At 44.8% G+C, this 17289-nt stretch overlaps 1 protein-coding gene across 1 annotated transcript; it reads left to right on the top strand.

Moving 5' to 3' along the window:
- The first annotated feature begins 9431 nt into the window (after window positions 1-9431).
- Window positions 9432-16993, top strand: LOC115859956 (3 beta-hydroxysteroid dehydrogenase/Delta 5-->4-isomerase). Its single transcript, XM_030869357.2, has 4 exons — window positions 9432-9593; window positions 9718-9949; window positions 13669-13833; window positions 16182-16993. The coding sequence occupies exons 2-4, from the start codon at window positions 9805-9807 to the stop codon at window positions 16991-16993; spliced, it is 1122 nt and encodes a 373-aa protein (XP_030725217.1). The 5' UTR covers window positions 9432-9593; window positions 9718-9804.
- The last annotated feature ends 296 nt before the right edge of the window (window positions 16994-17289 follow it).

The raw sequence follows: 17289 nt of genomic DNA, 5'->3' as shown, positions 1-17289 counted from the left end.
CCCAATCTCTTTCCATGATTGGCTCTTTCTAGAAACTTAGATCTCAGTTTAAAAGCCACTGCCCCAATCAAGTGAGAGTTCCCTGACTGTCCTATCTAGAATAGGCTCTACTTTACTCATCGCATTACCTTGTTTTTTTTTCCCCTCCCAGCACTTACTACAATCGGCAGTTAACTTATCCTTTGTTTGTTTATTGCTAATCTTCAGCTGCACAGCCGCATTTATCAGTTGTGGTCACCTCTTCATTCCCAGCACATGGAACCATGCCCAACACCGTGGAAGGCTTTCAGTAAATATTTGTTAAATGAATTAATCCAAAAAGACAAAGCTGGATCAAACTGCACTGCCACATATGGAGAAGTATAGAAGTCCCAGAGGGAAAACAGTGAGTTATGACAGAACCAAGCTGAACTTGTCACTACCTAAGCCAAAAGACATGAAAAGTCTCCTATCATTCCTGGGTCGACACTTTGCTGCGTGAACTCACGCCATAGTACAGTTCCACTTTTGCCCAGCTTATCCCACATAACCAAGGTCAAGAGAACATTAGATAGCATGGGAAACACAGAAAGAGAACACCGTCCTGCAGCAGCCTCTCTGGTCATAACATTTAATGCTATAGCCATCTGCCTAACCCAAATGAATGGACTATGTGCCACCTACATATTTATAAAGAGAAAATAAACTATGGTGGTATTAGACAGTCCTGTTTGCCTATACTGGGGTGTATTCAGAACCCAGAATACAGGGGAAGTGAACACCCAGACTTCCAAATAATCAACTCCTTTGATTCTTCTCTAAGTAAATGATCTTTAAAGGGAAGATCAGTAGTGACTTAAATAGCTATATTTTTTTACATCCTCTATATCTATCTATATCCTCTATATCTCTATGAGATAACTATGGAAATTTGCACTCTGGACAGAAGAGCTATCCATATAAAATATTCCCCAACAAAAATCATATTCCCTATCTATGAGACAGGGCAGAACAGATGAACCAGATAAAAGAAGGAAAGTGAAGCTAGTGTAGTTAGAACGCTTAAAGAGTAGTAGACTGTTGATAGGATTGTGGTCTTTGAAAAGAGGCCTGGGAGACTAAGTTAGATGTCATTGTTAATGGGTGGATAAAAGGAAAAAGATAATTGACCATGACCCTTGTGTTAGATCCTAACCTTTTATTCAGTTAAAAGTTAAAATTGGCTCCTGCATTGTTGGGCTGATGGTCATTTTGAGGCCAAGAAGTGGTCTTAATTTGGCAGCAAGGATGGGGTGCTTATGCTAAAACTTAGGGACAGGCTAAGGAGGTGCCCTGTCTAAGGGCAACTGCCTGGCTGACACAGCAGTCACAGTTGCACTGTGGGACAGGAGGCCTAAGTGAGCAGGGGTGTGAAGAAGGCCCTCAACACACTGACTGGAGTAGCAACAATGTGCCTTGGAAAAGATGGCAGCTTCACAGGATCAAAAAGGGTTATGGGGCGGGGGTGGTCCTGGTACAGCCTGACTCATGCACCACTGCAAGGGATCTTGGGAAACTAACGTTAGTTCACAGAGCCAATGCCAGAGACATGAGAGAACAGAAAAACAAATGAAAACCTAAAATATTTGTCTTTGTGACCTAGGATGCCACAGCATCCTGTTAAATAAGGTCTATTCTGTGTAGTGTACTGACCTCCGGGAGAGGTAGTGAAAAGAGACAAGAGATTCAGGAACTCTGGAAACAAATTAGACTATACCAGTCCTTGACCAATAAATGAGAAAGGAGACATCTTTATTTCAGTCACATTGGGTAGTTTTACTAGATAGATGTAGGCTTTCTCAATAAAGTACTAAAGAGCTCAACCAACTGAAGAAATTAAAGTCTGAGAAATATTCTCTTACCCAGGGGTCTCCAGGAACATGGACTCTGACAGTGGGCAGGCTTCGGGCAGACTCCTGAGAGAACTGGACAACCCAGCCACCTCTTGTAGCATGGGACGGCACCTAGATAGACTTTGCTCTTCTCTTCCCTGTTCCTCAGCCCTCATACCCCTGTCGCCAGCTGGGACTCAGCATCACATCCACTGGGGCTTGGTGAACTTCCTAGAAATTCACTCTCTGGAATTCCACTTCTAGATCACAGAACTATGCCTCAGATACCACTTGTTGAAGGCTCTTCCAATTTGTGTTAAGTCCATGACTTTGGTCTCGTTATTCTCTTACGTCAGAGATCAGATAAGAATATCTCAGAACCTCATTGTCTTTTGTGGTGCAAAAGAATAAATAAGCAGCCTTGAAAATAAGGTTTGAAACCAGAGGAATCGTTGGTAAGATAACATCCACTCTCCTAACCACCCCACCACCATCTCATAAATCAGATTTTTTTTTGCATGCTCAGACTATCTTGCTGGCTGATGAACATGCAGTAAAATTCCCCAAGTTTCTCTGTAATAACTGTACTTATTATAGGGACTTCTAAGCAGGCATGATGGCCAGGAAGTCTCTTCAGCCCTGAAATCAGCAGGTGGCAGCCTGACTGAGTCATTCCAGACCGGTTTGGGGTAAGAGAAACAAATCACAATAGCATATGGCAAGAAGGCAATTGGGGATGTAGATAATGGAGTTAGCTTACTTTACAAGAGAATCTAGTGTAAGTTCTCCCTGTATACATCTACCTGGGTGATAACTGTACTCTTTTTTTGGTCCTAGACACATTTGTGTCATTTTTTAAGTTGCCTTTTCCTTCTGAACTCAGAGGGCGAGATCTAAGATCCAGGATCCCAAGGGAGATGAGCAGGGATGTTATAAAGATAGTGCCAAAGGCTGTTCTCATTGCATCAGAAGTGTGGACAGCGGAATGTCCACAGTCACATGAAGAGATACATATGAAACCTCAGAAGAGACTTCTCAGCCCCTAAAAATGTCCTCCATTAGAATGCATGGATAAAGAAGGCAGAGAAATCTTCCCCATTGGAAAGTTTCAACAATTGAACAGAACACTGGGTATCTAAAAGATAAGCATTGTTTTCTGATAAAGAGGATTGGCTTTGGAGTCACCCCAGGGTCAGGTTGTGTTGATTCAGATTCTGACTCCACTGTCCTCAAGATGTTTGGCAAGACTCAAAACATCTTTTGTTTCCTGTACTAAATAATAATACCAACCTCCTTGGATTCTCATCATGAAAATTAAACAATATGGGGGACTTCTGTTTCCCAATCCAGGAGGTAAGGATCTTGGAAGTTGCCGGTCCATTCCAACAACAAATAAAAAGTTGAACAAACTGAAAAATCAGCAACTTCTCTAGATCCTTCAGAAAAGTGAGGTCACAGGGCACACCACCACCACCACCACCCCCCCAAACTGGAGAGACTGGCAGGTACAGAGAATCACAATTTATCTGAGCAGAAATCTATGAGCAGAAGCCTCAGTGAAAACCAGCCCTGGCATCAGAAAACCTGAACTGTAACTGATGAATTGCTGGAGGCTAGGTGTGGACACGTCTGAGAGTTAAAAAACTCTGGGGGCACCCAGTCAGAGGAGGACCCCCCCCACCCAATACTTTTGTTTTACTTACAGGAACTCTACTAGGTTCTCACAGTGAATACCAGAGAAAAAAATCCCTAGAGCTTCTAGCAGGGGGAGAGGGAAAATAACCATGTTGATATATGCCAGTGCATGCTGTTCTTAACAAGGCCTTCCCTCAAAAGAAACCACTTTACCAGACCCTCACCTACTAGGGTTTTATCAGAGCCCAACCAACTTGGGAGACCGGAAATACCCAACTCCTGCCCCCTCTAGCAATCCTGTCCCACTTTAGCGGGGAAGGGGGGATTGAGAAGTAAAGTTCACAGTCCAGGGGCACAGGCTCACCAAAAGACCAAGACTAATCATAGGACTGTAGAACACTTCCCCAACACACACCCTTCCACCACATCACTACAGGCCTATGGACCAGAGTTCTTCTAACCCAGTACATCGTGTCTGGCTTTAAACAAAAAATTACAAGGCAAAAAAATACAGTTTGAAAAGACAGAACAAGCCTCAGAACCAGACTCAGATATGGCAGGAATGTTGGATTTATCAAGCCAGGAATCTAAAACAGCTCTGATTCATACACTAAACGATCGAATGCGCCAAGTAGACATGCAAAAGCAGATGGGTTATGTAAACAGAGAGATGGAAATTCTAAGAAGGAATCAAAAAGAAATGCTGGAGATCAAAAACACTGTAACGGAAATAAAGAATGCCTTTAATGGGCTCTTTAGCAGAGTGGACATGGCTGAGGAGAGAATCTCTGAGTTTGAAGATATGTCAATAGTAACTTCCAAAACTAAAAAGCAAAGAGAAAAAATACTGGAAAAAAACCCAGGACAGAATATCCCTGAATTGTGGTACAACTATAAAAGGTGTATTATATGAGTAATGCGAATATGAGAGAGAGAAGGAAGAGAGAAAGGAAGAGAAGAAATATTTGAAGCAATAATGAAGAAGGATTTCCCCCAAATTAATGTCAGACACCAAACCTCAGTTCCAGGAAGGTCAGAGAACACCAAGCAGGCATATTATCTTCAAATTACAGAAAATCAAAGATTAAAAAAAAAGTCTTGACCGAAGCCAGAGAGAAAAAAAGCACACTACGTATAGAGGAGCAAAGATAAGAATTACATCCTTCTCAGAAACCACGTAAGCAAGAAGAGAGTGGAGTGAAATATTCAAGGTGTTGAGAGAAAAAAAGAACACCAACATAGAATTCTGTATTCTGTGAAATTGCCTTTTTAAACTGAAGAGAAATAAAGACTTTCTTAGACAAACAAAAATTGAGAGCATTTGTTACCAGTAACGCTACGCTGCAAGAAATGTTGAAAAAAGCTCCTCAGAGAAAGAGAAAATTGTATAGGTCAGAAGCTTAGATCTACACAAAGAAAGAGCATTAGAGAAGGAATATGTGAAGTTAAAATCTTTTATTTTTCTTATTCTCAGTTGATCTAACAGATAAGAACCTGTTCAAAATAATAAAGTAACAATTATATATGTATATATTTATGTATATGCCTATGTATAAGTGAAATGAATGACAACAATGATAAAAGAGACAGGAGGGAGGAACTAGGAATATTTTGTTATTATAAGATACTCACACTACCCGTGAAGTGGTATAGTGTTATTTGAAAGTGAACCTGGATTCATTGTAAATGTATATTGCAAACTCTAGGGCAACCACTTAAAAAAGAAGGATAATTGACATCCTAAGAAAGGAGAGAGACATTCACAGAAAGAGAGACAAAATGAAAAGGCAGAGGACTTTGTACCACATGAAGGAACAAGATAAAACCCCAGAAAAACAACTAAATAAAGTGGAGATAGGCAACCTTCCAGAAAAAGAATTCAGTATGTTAGTGAAGATGATCCAGGACCTCGGAAAAAGAATGGAGGTAAAGATTGAGAAGATGCAAGAAATGTTTAACAAAGACCTAGAAGAATTAAAGCACAAACACCTAGAAGAATTAAAGAACAAACAAACAGAGATGAACAATACAATAACTGAAATGAAAAATACACTAGAAGGAATCAATAGCAGAATAATTGAGACAGAAGAACAGATAAGTGACCTGGAAGACAGAATGGTGGGATTCACTGTCATGGATAAAGAATAAAGAAAATAAAGAAAAAAGAATGAAAATAATAAAGAAAAAATAATGAATAAAGAAAGAAAGAAAATAAAGAAAAAAGAATAAAGAAAAAAGAATGAAAAGAAATGAAGACAGCCTAAGAGACCTCTGGGACAACATTATACACAACAACATTCGCATTATAGGGGTCCCAGAAGGAGGAGAGAGAGAGAGAGAGAGGACCTGAGAAAATATTTGAAGAGATAATAGTCGAAAAGTTCCCTAACATGGGAAAGGAAATAGCCACCCAAGTCCAGGAAGCACGGAGAGTCCAAGGCAGGATAAACCCAAGGAGAAACACGCTGAGACACATAGTAATCAAATTGACAAAAATTAAAGACAAAGAAAAATTATTGAAAGCAATAAGGGCAAAAGGACAAATAACATACAAGAGAACTCCCATGAGGTTAACAGCTGATTTCTCAGCAGAAACTCTATAAGCCAGAAGGGAGTGGCACGATGAAAGGGAAGAAACTACAACCAAGATTACTCTACCCAGCAAGGATCTCATTCAGATTCAATGAAGAAATCAAAAGCTTTACAGACAAGCAAAAGCTAAGAGAATTCAGCACCACCAAACCAGCTCTACAACAAATGCTAAAGGAACTTCTCTAAGTGTGAAACACAAGAGAAGAAAAGGACCTACAAAAACAAACCCATAACAATTAAGAAAATGGTAATAGGAACACACATATCAATAATTACCTTAAATGTAGAAGGATTAAATGCTCCAACAAAAAGACATAGACTGGCTGAATGGATACAAAAACAAGATGCATATCGCTGTCTACAAGAGACTCACTTCAGACCTAGGGACACATACAGACTGAAAGTGAGGGGATGGAAAAAGATATTCCATGCAAATGGAAATCAAAATAAAGCTGGAGGGCTTCCCTGGTGGCACAGTGGTTGAGAGTCCGCCTGCCGATGCAAGGGACGCGGGTTCTTGCTCCGGTCCGGGAAGATCCCACATGCCACAGAGCGGCTAGGCCCGTGAGCCATGGCCACTGAGCCTGCGCGTCTGGAGCCTGTGCTCCGCAACGGGAGAGGCCACACAGTGAGAGGCCCGCGTACCGCAAAAAAAATAAAAAATAAAAATAAATAAAAAATAAATAAAAGTTGCCCAGAGCTGGGGAGTGGGAATGAGGAGTGGCTGTAATGGGCACAAGAGATCTTTTGGGGGAGATAGAACTGTTCCAAAACAGGACAATGGTCATGGTTATACAAGTCCATAATTTTACTTAAAATAGTTGAATTGTATACTTAAAACAAGTTAATTTTATGGCATGTAAATTATATCTCAGTGAAGATGTTTGGAAATAAAAGAAAGGTGATGTTGTGGTCCCCATCTGCCTTCCCCTTTATTTTATTTCTCACTGTCTGTAGAGTTTATTGGTTCCACTCAGAGATGCTGAACTCTTGTTCTGTTGGCTCTTTGGCTGAAGGCAATTCCCAGAGAGATACTAGCTGAAATCTACCAGCCTCCAGCATTCCCAGCACCTGGGGGAATGAATACAAACGCCAGCCTCCAAGAGGACAGGGGATGTATATTGTTCACTTACAGCACTGCTAGAGCAGGCAAAGCCGTATGATGCACTTTAGTGGCCTCAGATAGGCTCTACGGGTCTCAGCAAGACAAGGGCCTTTAGTTAGTGCTGACAGCTTCAGGGAACAAGATGCTATAACTCAGTGACTAGGGTCAACCTTTCCTAAGCAAGTGTGTTTGAGGCATTGGGAGTCAGGTCCCTAGTGGGAAGAGGAGAATGTCTATAACATGGGGAGAGGGAGAGACCTGGAGTAGGGGGTCAAACCCACCCTTTGTAAAGCATTACTCCCGACAACTGATGGAAACGTGAAAAATTCTTTTCAAGAGCATGCGGCATTTCACCAAGATAGACCATTTTTGCCGGACCACGAAACAAGTTTCAATAAATATCTAAAAATCAAAGTCAAACAGAGTATATGCTCTGGCCACAATAGTATTATATTAGAAATTGATAACAACAAGATACCTAAGAAATCCCCAATTTTAGAAATTAAACAACATGCTCTGAGTAACTCACACATCAAAGAAGAAATCACAGGTAAGTTAGAAAAATATTTTTACCTGAATGATGACAAAATTCTAATACATCAAAACTGTTGGATGCAGCTAACACAATGCTTAGAGGGAAATTTGCAGCTCTAAATGCAAATGCACACTGTCAAAAAGAAGAAATCAAGTATCCAATCTTTGACCATAAGAAACTTGAAAAAGAAGTGCAAATTAAACCCAGAGTAAATATAAACAAGCAAATAATTAAAACCAAAAAAAAAACTGGTGAAAGCAAATGGATAGACAGTAAAGGAACACAATAGTGAATTTTTCTGTATTCAGTGTACAAAAGTTAATTTTAAATGGATTCTATATTTAAATATATACCCAGAACCATAAATTTAGAAGAAAACTTAGGAGAGTATCTATCCACTAAATATCAGAGTGTCGTTGTTTCTGGGGTAGACTGGAAGGATGGGAATTGGCTGGAAAGGGGTAGGAAAGAGTTTTCTGCAGGGAAGAAAATGTTGTATATTTTGTTTTGGGTGGTTTATTACATCAGTGTACATAATTGTAACGGTTCATTGAACTAACACTTAAGATCTCGATATTTTAACACACGTAAATTACACCTCAATTTTTTGACAGTATCTTGCAAAGCTTATGGCAGTGGTATTTGGGCATCTCTGGGCACAGGCTTCCGAAGCATACGGGCATCTTCAGTTCAAGAATCTACTGAGGGTGGTTTTGCAGCCAAAATCTGGGGTGAGTGCAAACATTCATAATAAAAGCTACGGTGGCCCACAGCTACAGATCTCTACTGTTGGAGGACAGAGGGAAGAAAAAGTGCCCATCCAACTGAGAAGACATCTTGAGAAGGAAAAGTGAGGCAGGCAGCTCCACGTAATCAACGGATCAGTTTATTAGATTGTAACTTACAGAGGAGGGTTTGGTAAACAATGACCCAGAGGCATTCACAGCTGCCCTCAGCACTGCCGAGGGCTATCAGGACAACTTTATAACTAACCTAGGGCATGAGGGTCAGCGCTTGGAAGCAGGACGCGCATTCCTACATTAATATTTATGAAGGGGTGACTAGTCTCATGGGCACCGAGAATACGTCAGCAAAGGTTTTCATCATTGTTTGGGGACTAACAGAGCATAGAGGCCACCTGGCTCTAATAGTTATTAAACAAAATCTATTAATATCTATTACAAAGCCCTTGACAACAGAGAAGTAATTCACTGCACAGTTCTGAGTAGGGTCAGTCAAAGGACAGGAAAAACTGTAAGGGACAAAGATGGTGTTAGTTAAGCTAACAGCCATACACCTACTCTCGTTGTACAGATCTTAGAACTAGGTGGTTATCACCAGATAGCTTCCCTTCAATGGTGCTCTTCCTCCAGAAACCCAGAGCTCTCCAGGGGGAAGTCGAAATTGAGGCTCCAGATATATTGGGTGGGAAAGAAAATTGCCTTCCGTAGTGAAGGCACCCTCCACCGCCCCGCCCCGCCCCGCCCCGCCCAGATGTATTTACTGCACAAGGCAGCAATTCACACTGTGCTGGGAGATTTCTCCCGGTCTAGTTTAAGTTTACAGACTGTGGATCCCAGACAGTGGACACTGACCTCCACGAGTCCTGTTGAGGGCAGAACCAAGAATCTTTATCACACTGTGGCCTTGAAGCTTGCTTTCTCTTCTTGTGCTTTGGAGGAATGAGAGATACAAGTTAAAAGCTCACCACTTTTTGATGAAGTGACCAGGGGTGAGCAATGAGTATGGAGTAAGAGTTCAAGGTGAAGTGGGCTGAGTCAGAGGCAACAGCACATAAAGCTCCCTCCAGTCCTGTCTTTGGGAGATAAGGAGACCAGAACCCCGCTCTCTCATCTGGCTTGCAACAATCTAACAGGTTAGAGCTTTTTCATTTTCTTTCAGCTACTCCTGGGAGGGGGTGCATGGGATTTTTGCAAAACTGGAGTAGAAGGAACACAGTGGGTTTTTATGAGCATGTAATCACTTGACATTTCTTTTAGGCTCTCTCCTGTGTCAACCTCTCATCCAAACTGCTCCCCAGGGTTTTCTGGTTCCTGGCAAGTGTTTCTCGGTGCCCAGGTTTGGCCATGGCAGGGTGGAGCTGCCTTGTGACAGGTGGAGGAGGGTTTCTGGGTCAGAGGATCGTCCATTTGTTGGTAGAGGAGAAGGAGCTGCAGGAGATCCGGGTGCTGGACAAAGTCTTCAGACCAGAAGTTCGGGAGGAATTTTCTAGTAAGTGAACTTGAGTCGTGGGTGTGTAGCTGCATTTTAAACCCTGCATAGGTGTGGGGAGGGGGTTCTTGTCTAGCAATTTAAGGAAAGTTGTAGTCAAATCAAGGCTAATCCCATGTTATCAGAAAGGAGATTACAGATGGAGTAATACCACAGTGTAATCACAGATGGTGTCAGGAGATGATTCTGGTCCTGACCCAGGATTAGAGAGGGTGGCTGTAGACCAGCCACTTCAGCCTCTGTTCTTCTCATCCAGAAAGTCATGTTTCAGTTTTCTCCCTTGTCAACAAGTCTTCAATGTTCTGATGATTTTTGACTTGTCACTTGCTATGTACCATCTGCAAAGGGCGAGCTAGTGCCATTAACCTGGAGACCCCACCAGCGGGTCCCCGCCCCTCTTGATTGCTCTGGTCTTTCTGTGGCTTCACTGAGCATCTCCAGTGAAGGTGAAATAGAAGGAAGAGAAGGTGAAGCGAGTGTGTGTGAGTGTGTGTGTGTGTGTGAGAGAGAGAGAGAGAGAAAGAGAGAATTAGAGACGGAGCAGGAGAGAGGGGAGTGCAGAAGGTGCACAGGCTTGCAGCAAGGGAGCCAGAAACCTAACAAGAGGCAGCATGAGTGCAGACACACCTCGCGTGGATTCCCCATACATCTCTTTTTATCATTCGCCTCTCTTCTCATCACCACAAGGAAGTGACTGCAGAATCTGCTGTAGTACCTCACGTCTCTCTTTCCAGATTGCTGCCCATGGTGCCAATGCAAAAGCTTGATGTATAGTGTATTTTCCAACCTGTTTTGCCCCCCAGATCCTCAAAATAACCCTGTAAGGAAGGTAGGAGAGGGGTAACACCCTTCCGGACAATGAGGAAATTGAGGTCCACAAAGGTAAAGTGACTTGCTACCCGGATTAATGGGTAGCAGAGCTTAGACTAGAACTCCAATCACACGGCCCTAGGGCTGACTCTTGGCAAAGTGAATCTTCAGTTTCTGCCATTTCCCCCTTATGCGCCCCCAAACCAATTCGCTGTCCTCCTCCCCAGCCCCAGTGGACTGGCCGTCTACATGCAGGCCCTGGCTGCCCAGAGGACCCCTCTCCCCACACAAAGCCCCCCCCCTCCCCAGCCCGCTCTCCTGGACCCTGCCCATCGCTCTGTTCTCCTTTCCTCTCCCCTGACCTCTGCAAACATCCTATTTCCTCTATCCTCTGCTTCAACAGCATCTCTGATTTTTTTTTTAAATTCACAACTGATCAACATCAACCGTTTGTAATCCCTACATCTCAGCAACATTGGCAGTCTGACAACTTATGCCCAGAGAGGGCGATGCTCAACCTAAGAGGAACATCTCCCCAGTGTGAATACGTCATGCGCTGTCATGGGTGGGGCAGGGGCCTCTGTCAGGATAATAACAGAGACCGCTCACGGTGTTCTTTCTGTGCCAGGCACTGCGCTAAGTGTTTCACGTGTGTCAACGCATCTGTTCCTCATCGCAATCCTCTGGGATGGGTAACAGTGTCCTCCTTTCTTTAAAGATGAGAATACAAGCACAGAAGAATCCAGTCCATTCAGGCTGCTGCAACAAAATACCACAGGCTGGGTAGCTAATAATCAGAAATGTACTGCTCACAGTTCTGGAGTCTGGAAGTCCAAAATCAAGGCAGGGTCAAGTCCTGGTGAGAGCTCTCTTCCAGGGTTCATAGCCTACACCTTCTCACATGGTGGAAGGGGCGAGGGATGTCTCTGGGGTCTCTTCTATAAGAACACTAATCCCATTCGTGAGGGCTCTACCCTCATGACCTAATCACCACCCAGAGATCCCCCCAACTCCTAACACCATCACATTGGCATTAGGATTTCAACAAATGGATTTGAGGGGACACAAATATGCAGACGTTGCAGAGGTTAATTAACTTGTTCAAGGTCCCCCACCTGGAAAATGGCAAAGCTGGATTTGAACCCAGGCGGTCTGGCTGCAGCGTCTGTACTCTTAATCACTAGTTTGTCTAGTAGCTTCTCTCTGGGCCTCCCTCCAATCCAGTTCACACCACGTAAGCAACTGCATATTCAGTCTATGCAAAACACTGGCCAAGTCCCACAGAGCCTTGGAGGAGGAAGCTAGGGCTCCACCGCCGAGGCATACACAGCGCCCTCTGCTGTTCTCTCTGCGGCCCTGCATACTAATGGGTAAGAGGTCTTTCTTCCCTTGGCCTTGGGCTTCAGGGCATAGCAATTCCTTTGAGCCGGTCTGCTGAAGTTAGCCTTGAAAGAGAGGCAGAGTAAGGGAGGGGCAGGGCAGACGTGGGGACACAATCAGAAAATTCCACTCTGCGGCTAATTCCTCTGCCTTTCTCTCACTTCGTGGCCTTTTTGGAGTGGAAGCATTGGGGCGGAGCTAATTTTGCAGAGGCTTAAGGAGAGCAGGCTTAAGGTTCTTCCAAGTTGTAACCCAAGGAGGAAATTCTGCAGCCCTGAATTTTTCACTCTGAATTTCTCTCTCACTGTTCTCTGCCGTCCATTGCCAATTTCATTTAAATTGACGTCCTGCAAGCAAGGCTTGAAGCCTGGGCGGGGTGGGGGGGGGGGGCGGGAGGCGGGGCGGGGGGCAGGCTAGAGTCTTCATTAGAAGTGTGACTTGGATGTTACCACACCCTCTCTGAGCCTCGGTTTCCTCGCCTGTAAAGTGGAAATCAGAATCTCTATCTCATGAGACAGCTGTGAAAGGAAATCAGAAAGCTGAAGGTCGTGTGCAAAATAAAAAGCACAAAATAAGTGCGGGGTATTTATCCAAACTGTATGTAGCGTGGCGTTTATGTCGTGGGCTCATCTGAGGTGATGATGTTACCAGTAGTGCACAGTAGCTCCACTTCCCGCGGGCTTCAGAGGAGCCAGAGACCCTGATGTTGTCTCTGCAACCCTTGGCTAGATGGCCGGAATGTTAGTCCCTCGGTGGCTGGCTCATTTTCAGCATTGATATATGCTTTTGATGATATCTAATAAGAGCTCTTTCAGTTAAATCCATCCTTCGGGCCCACCCTAAATTCCTGTTAATAAGCGCCACTATCCTTCTGATCACTCAAGTGGGAAAAACTCAGGCTGCCTTTGACTCTTCCTCCCAGCCCATCACCAGTAAGAACCAGGACCTGGCAAGGTAAGGTCTGAAAGTTGAACCTTTTGTACCTCTCCCCTTCTCGTCTCCCACTCCTGGATCCCCGGTTCCAGTCTTCCCCATGTGAACTGTGGTTCAGACGGTGTAATTAATCCCTCAATCACCTTGCTTTCTCTTATATCCACTAGACTGATCCACGTTATAATACTGCAGCCAGGGTTCGCTTCTTACAGCACAACTGTTTACATTTCTCCTTTAATTCCAAACCTATACTGGATTCCCCATTCCCTACCGAATTAAATGCAAATTCTCTCCTTAATGAATTTTATAAACTCCCCATGAGTCTCTTTAACAATTTTGTGTTCCAGGCACTCTTGACCCCTCACTGCTCAAACTCTCTTTTTTAGAATGAGATGGGACGGAAAGAGATGTTTGCTCTTTCCCAAGAAATGCTACACATTCTGATTTCTGTGGCCTTGTTTAATTGGTCCTTCCATGGGATGTTCACCCCTCCCCACTCCTCATTCCCCCCAATCTACCTGTCCTTAAAGACCTGGGTTACCAGGAATCTTCCAGATCCAGAAAGCCTTCCAGTGACCTGACTCCTGTTCACACAGAGCTCCAGAGCAAGATCAGGCTGACCTTGCTGGAAGGAGACATCCTGGATGAGCAGTGCCTGAAGGAAGCCTGCCAGGGTGCCTCGGTGGTCATCCACACCGCCTCTGTCATCGACGTCATGAACGCCGTTCAGCGAGAGACCATCATGAATGTCAATGTGAGAGGTACAGGATCCTGGGGAGGAGCTGAAGGGAAGTGGGCAAGCGAGGGTCAGAAGGTGGGATAAGTGAAGAGGAGGCTGGTAGACACCTGCTGGGTGGGCACCAAGTATTTTTCCTCATCACCACCAACAGAGACTCAAGGCCATCATCCTCCGTATTTCTGATGAGGAAACTAGGGCTGAGACAGGCTAAGGGACTTGTCCAAGGCCCTCTGGGGAGGAGTGAAAGGGCTAGAATTTAAACCCACGCCTGTGTGAGTCCAAAGGCCACGAAAACCCTTCTGCTGGTCCAATCAAGTGTTGACTCAGCTCCAACCTCAAACTGTTGCTATCCAACCACCTCCTGTCTCCACTGGGCTGGACCCAGACCTTACAAATTCTTCCTTGGTCATCATGCTAGCTTTTCTGTGTGGCTCTAAGTTGAGGGTCACCATACAGCCAAGAACTAAGAGCTCTGTGGTATGAGGTACCCCCAAGTCAGTTAGGAGTGACGGGCCACAACTCTGGGCTGGTTTCCTTCGGGCAGGACTTCCTGCAAAGGAAGGATAATAAGGGTAAAGAGAATGCCACCCCCAGAAGGATTCCCCATGAGAGAACTGGCAAAGCTGGTTCACAGTGGTCTGGCAGTACAGAATTAGCCAGCACTTGTCTTCCTGTAATATTTTCTTAATAAGAATAATTTCCCATTATCCATAATACCATCTCTTCAGCTCACTACCAGATCTATTATTGAAGAGTAGCTCCTAGCCAGGTGCCCAAAGTACACCCTCTTTAGATCCTCATCCCATAAGGGCTTGGTGGCCCTCTCTGAACTGTGGCTTTCCAGTTTACTTTAAATCTAGACACAGTCACTCAAGGGATTAGCTTAAATCCCTTATTAGCTTGCTGTGTAGTATCCTCCCTCTGACCCCTGGAGGCCAATCTCTCTAGGACCACAGCACCCCAGAACATCTGCCTTCCACGCCCTGCCCGCCAGAGTTAGTTTACTCAGAGACTCCTTTTCTAAAGCAACTCATTGCTTTTGCATCTCCAGCCTAAAATTGCACTGTTTCAAAAAAGACCATTTCTAGTTTCAACTTAGCCACACCCCCGGTCACCCCTATATTGCCAGGAGGGTGCTAAGATTAACCAGTCTTGAGTTTTCGGCCCCCCTCTCATAATTTCTACTCTCCACGGCTCCCAACAACAGGGGATTTGAAATCCCTGAGAAGTGTTAGAGGCCTCCATTGACTAAAACTAGCATCACTGACAGGTTTAGAAAATACTTCACAATCATGGCCATTTCTCCCTCTGCAGGTAAATTAGCTCCGAATTTTCTCTGCTTCTAGATTTAATTTTTTAAAAAGGAGGCTGTCTCTCCTGAAAAGCAAATTGCACAAAGACCTTAAAAAGGATTTTTTAAAATACCACCCAAAAATGATGCTTTGCCCAGGAGATTGCTTCCTTCTTGTAAGGAAGGCGCTCTGGGTGACCTCCATGAGCTAAAATTCTACCCAGATAAAGGGATTCTGCAAGATCCTCCCATGATAGATATTACCAGCAGAGGGTGCACTCCTTTCTGCTTCGTCCTCCGGCTCGACACACAAGGCCAGTGCTAGCTCCAGAAAGCTAAGCAAAAGGAAGCTTTGCCACCCCGACTTTTCATACCTGTTGAAACAAGCCACAGCCACAATTAGCGGTGGCCTTTGTAGGAAACACACAATCAGAAACAGAGTCTGGATCTCCAGCTTCTCCCCAGAGCCCACCAATCATTTGCTCAGTGACTCAAAAAAAAGTCCTTGTGACAAGTTTTTACTGGTCTTCAAAAAAAAAAAAGGAGAAAAATACGAACAATTCAATGTGTACTTAAGAGTGTATATTACCTATATACAACTCTGTGTGTGTGTGTGTGTGTGTGTGTGTGTGTGTGATGTGAATCCTTCAGCTGTCCTCTTTTGCCTAAGAACCAGAGCTGTCCTTATTCTAAGAGTATGACCTCCTAATTTTTTAAGTTAAAATAGCCTATCTTTAATGAGGTGGTAGAGATGATAAATGATCATTTTAAAATCTCTTTACTCCGCGAAATATAAAGCGGCAACTCGTTGTCCTTTTCTGAAATTAGAAGTACGTACCCTGGTCCATGAAATCCAAAAGCCTAGAAATGCTGGATCTCCAGATTCCGAATCTTGGCCTCTTTGCATTTCTGCTTTCGTCCTGTGGCTTTGGCATAAGCTGATCTCAGCCAGAGACACACAGGAATGCACTCCTCATGTGCAATAGCCCCCTCCCTGAGGGCTAGGGGCAGACACGGTCCATGGCACGGCTGGCTCTGGACTATTTTCCCGACACTGACGGTGTGCTCCCCGTGGGCAGGTACCCAGCTCCTGTTGGAGACCTGTGTCCAGGCCAGTGTGCCCGTCTTCATCCATACCAGCACCATAGAGGTGGCTGGGCCCAACTCCTACAGGGAGATCATCCAGGACGGCCACGAAGAAGAGCATCTTGAAACGGCATGGTCCTCTCCATACCCATACAGCAAAAAGCTTGCCGAGAAGGCTGTGCTGGGAGCTAATGGGTGGGCTCTTAAAAACGGCGGCACCTTGTACACTTGTGCCTTAAGGCCCATGTACATCTATGGGGAGGGGAGCCCATTACTTTTGGCCCACGTGGACAGTGCCCTGAAGAACAATGGAATCCTGTCCCATCACTGCAAGTTCTCCAGAGTCAACCCAGTCTATGTTGGCAACGTGGCCTGGGCCCACATTCTGGCCTCGAGGGCCCTGCGGGACCCCCAGAAGGCCCCAAGCATCCAAGGACAGTTCTACTACATCTCAGACGGCACACCTCACCAAAGCTATGACGACCTCAATTACACTTTGGGCAAAGAATGGGGCCTCTGCCTGGATTCCGGGATGAGCCTCCCCGTTTCTCTGAAGTATTGGCTTGCCTTCCTGCTGGAGATAGTGAGCTTCTTGCTCAGTCCAATTTACAAATATCGACCCCCCTTCAACTGCCACCTGGTAACCCTGTCAAACAGTGTGTTCACCTTCTCCTATAAGAAAGCTCAGCGAGAGCTGGGGTATGAGCCCCTCTTCACCTGGGAGGAAGCCAAGCAGAAAACCAAGGAGTGGGTCGGCTCCCTGGTGAAGCAGCACAAGGAGACCCTGAAAACAAAGACTCACTGATCTGGGGGGTGACAACGATGTGGATGTGGGTATAGTTAGGAGATGTCTGTCACGCTCTCCCCTTCCGGCTTCATACGGCAAACAACACAGACACAAGCCCGGGTCCTCCTGCTTCCGTTTTATAAGATGATCATGTTACTGTCTTCCTCCCTCCACCAGAAACCTTTCCCTGTCACTGGCCCAACGGGAAGCTTTCTGCCCTACCCTCCCTCCAGGGGACGGCCAGACAAGGTGATTTGCTGCAGCTGCTGTGCCACCGTCTCAGTTGCCGATTCTGAGCTATTCGGGCTTCTTTT

This window comes from Globicephala melas, chromosome 1 (assembly GCF_963455315.2).
Source record: "Globicephala melas chromosome 1, mGloMel1.2, whole genome shotgun sequence".
NCBI lineage: Eukaryota > Metazoa > Chordata > Mammalia > Artiodactyla > Delphinidae > Globicephala > Globicephala melas.
This window is presented reverse-complemented; position numbering and strand designations above follow the sequence as displayed.

Bases quoted from the DNA above. Each gene is read 5' to 3' on its own strand.
- LOC115859956 (XM_030869357.2), top strand. From the start codon at position 9,805: ATGGCAGGGTGGAGCTGCCTTGTGACAGGTGGAGGAGGGTTTCTGGGT. The intron at 9,950-13,668 runs GTAAGTGAACTT...CTGTTCACACAG, and splicing joins AGTTCGGGAGGAATTTTCTA to AGCTCCAGAGCAAGATCAGG. The intron at 13,834-16,181 runs GTACAGGATCCT...CCCCGTGGGCAG, and splicing joins CATGAATGTCAATGTGAGAG to GTACCCAGCTCCTGTTGGAG.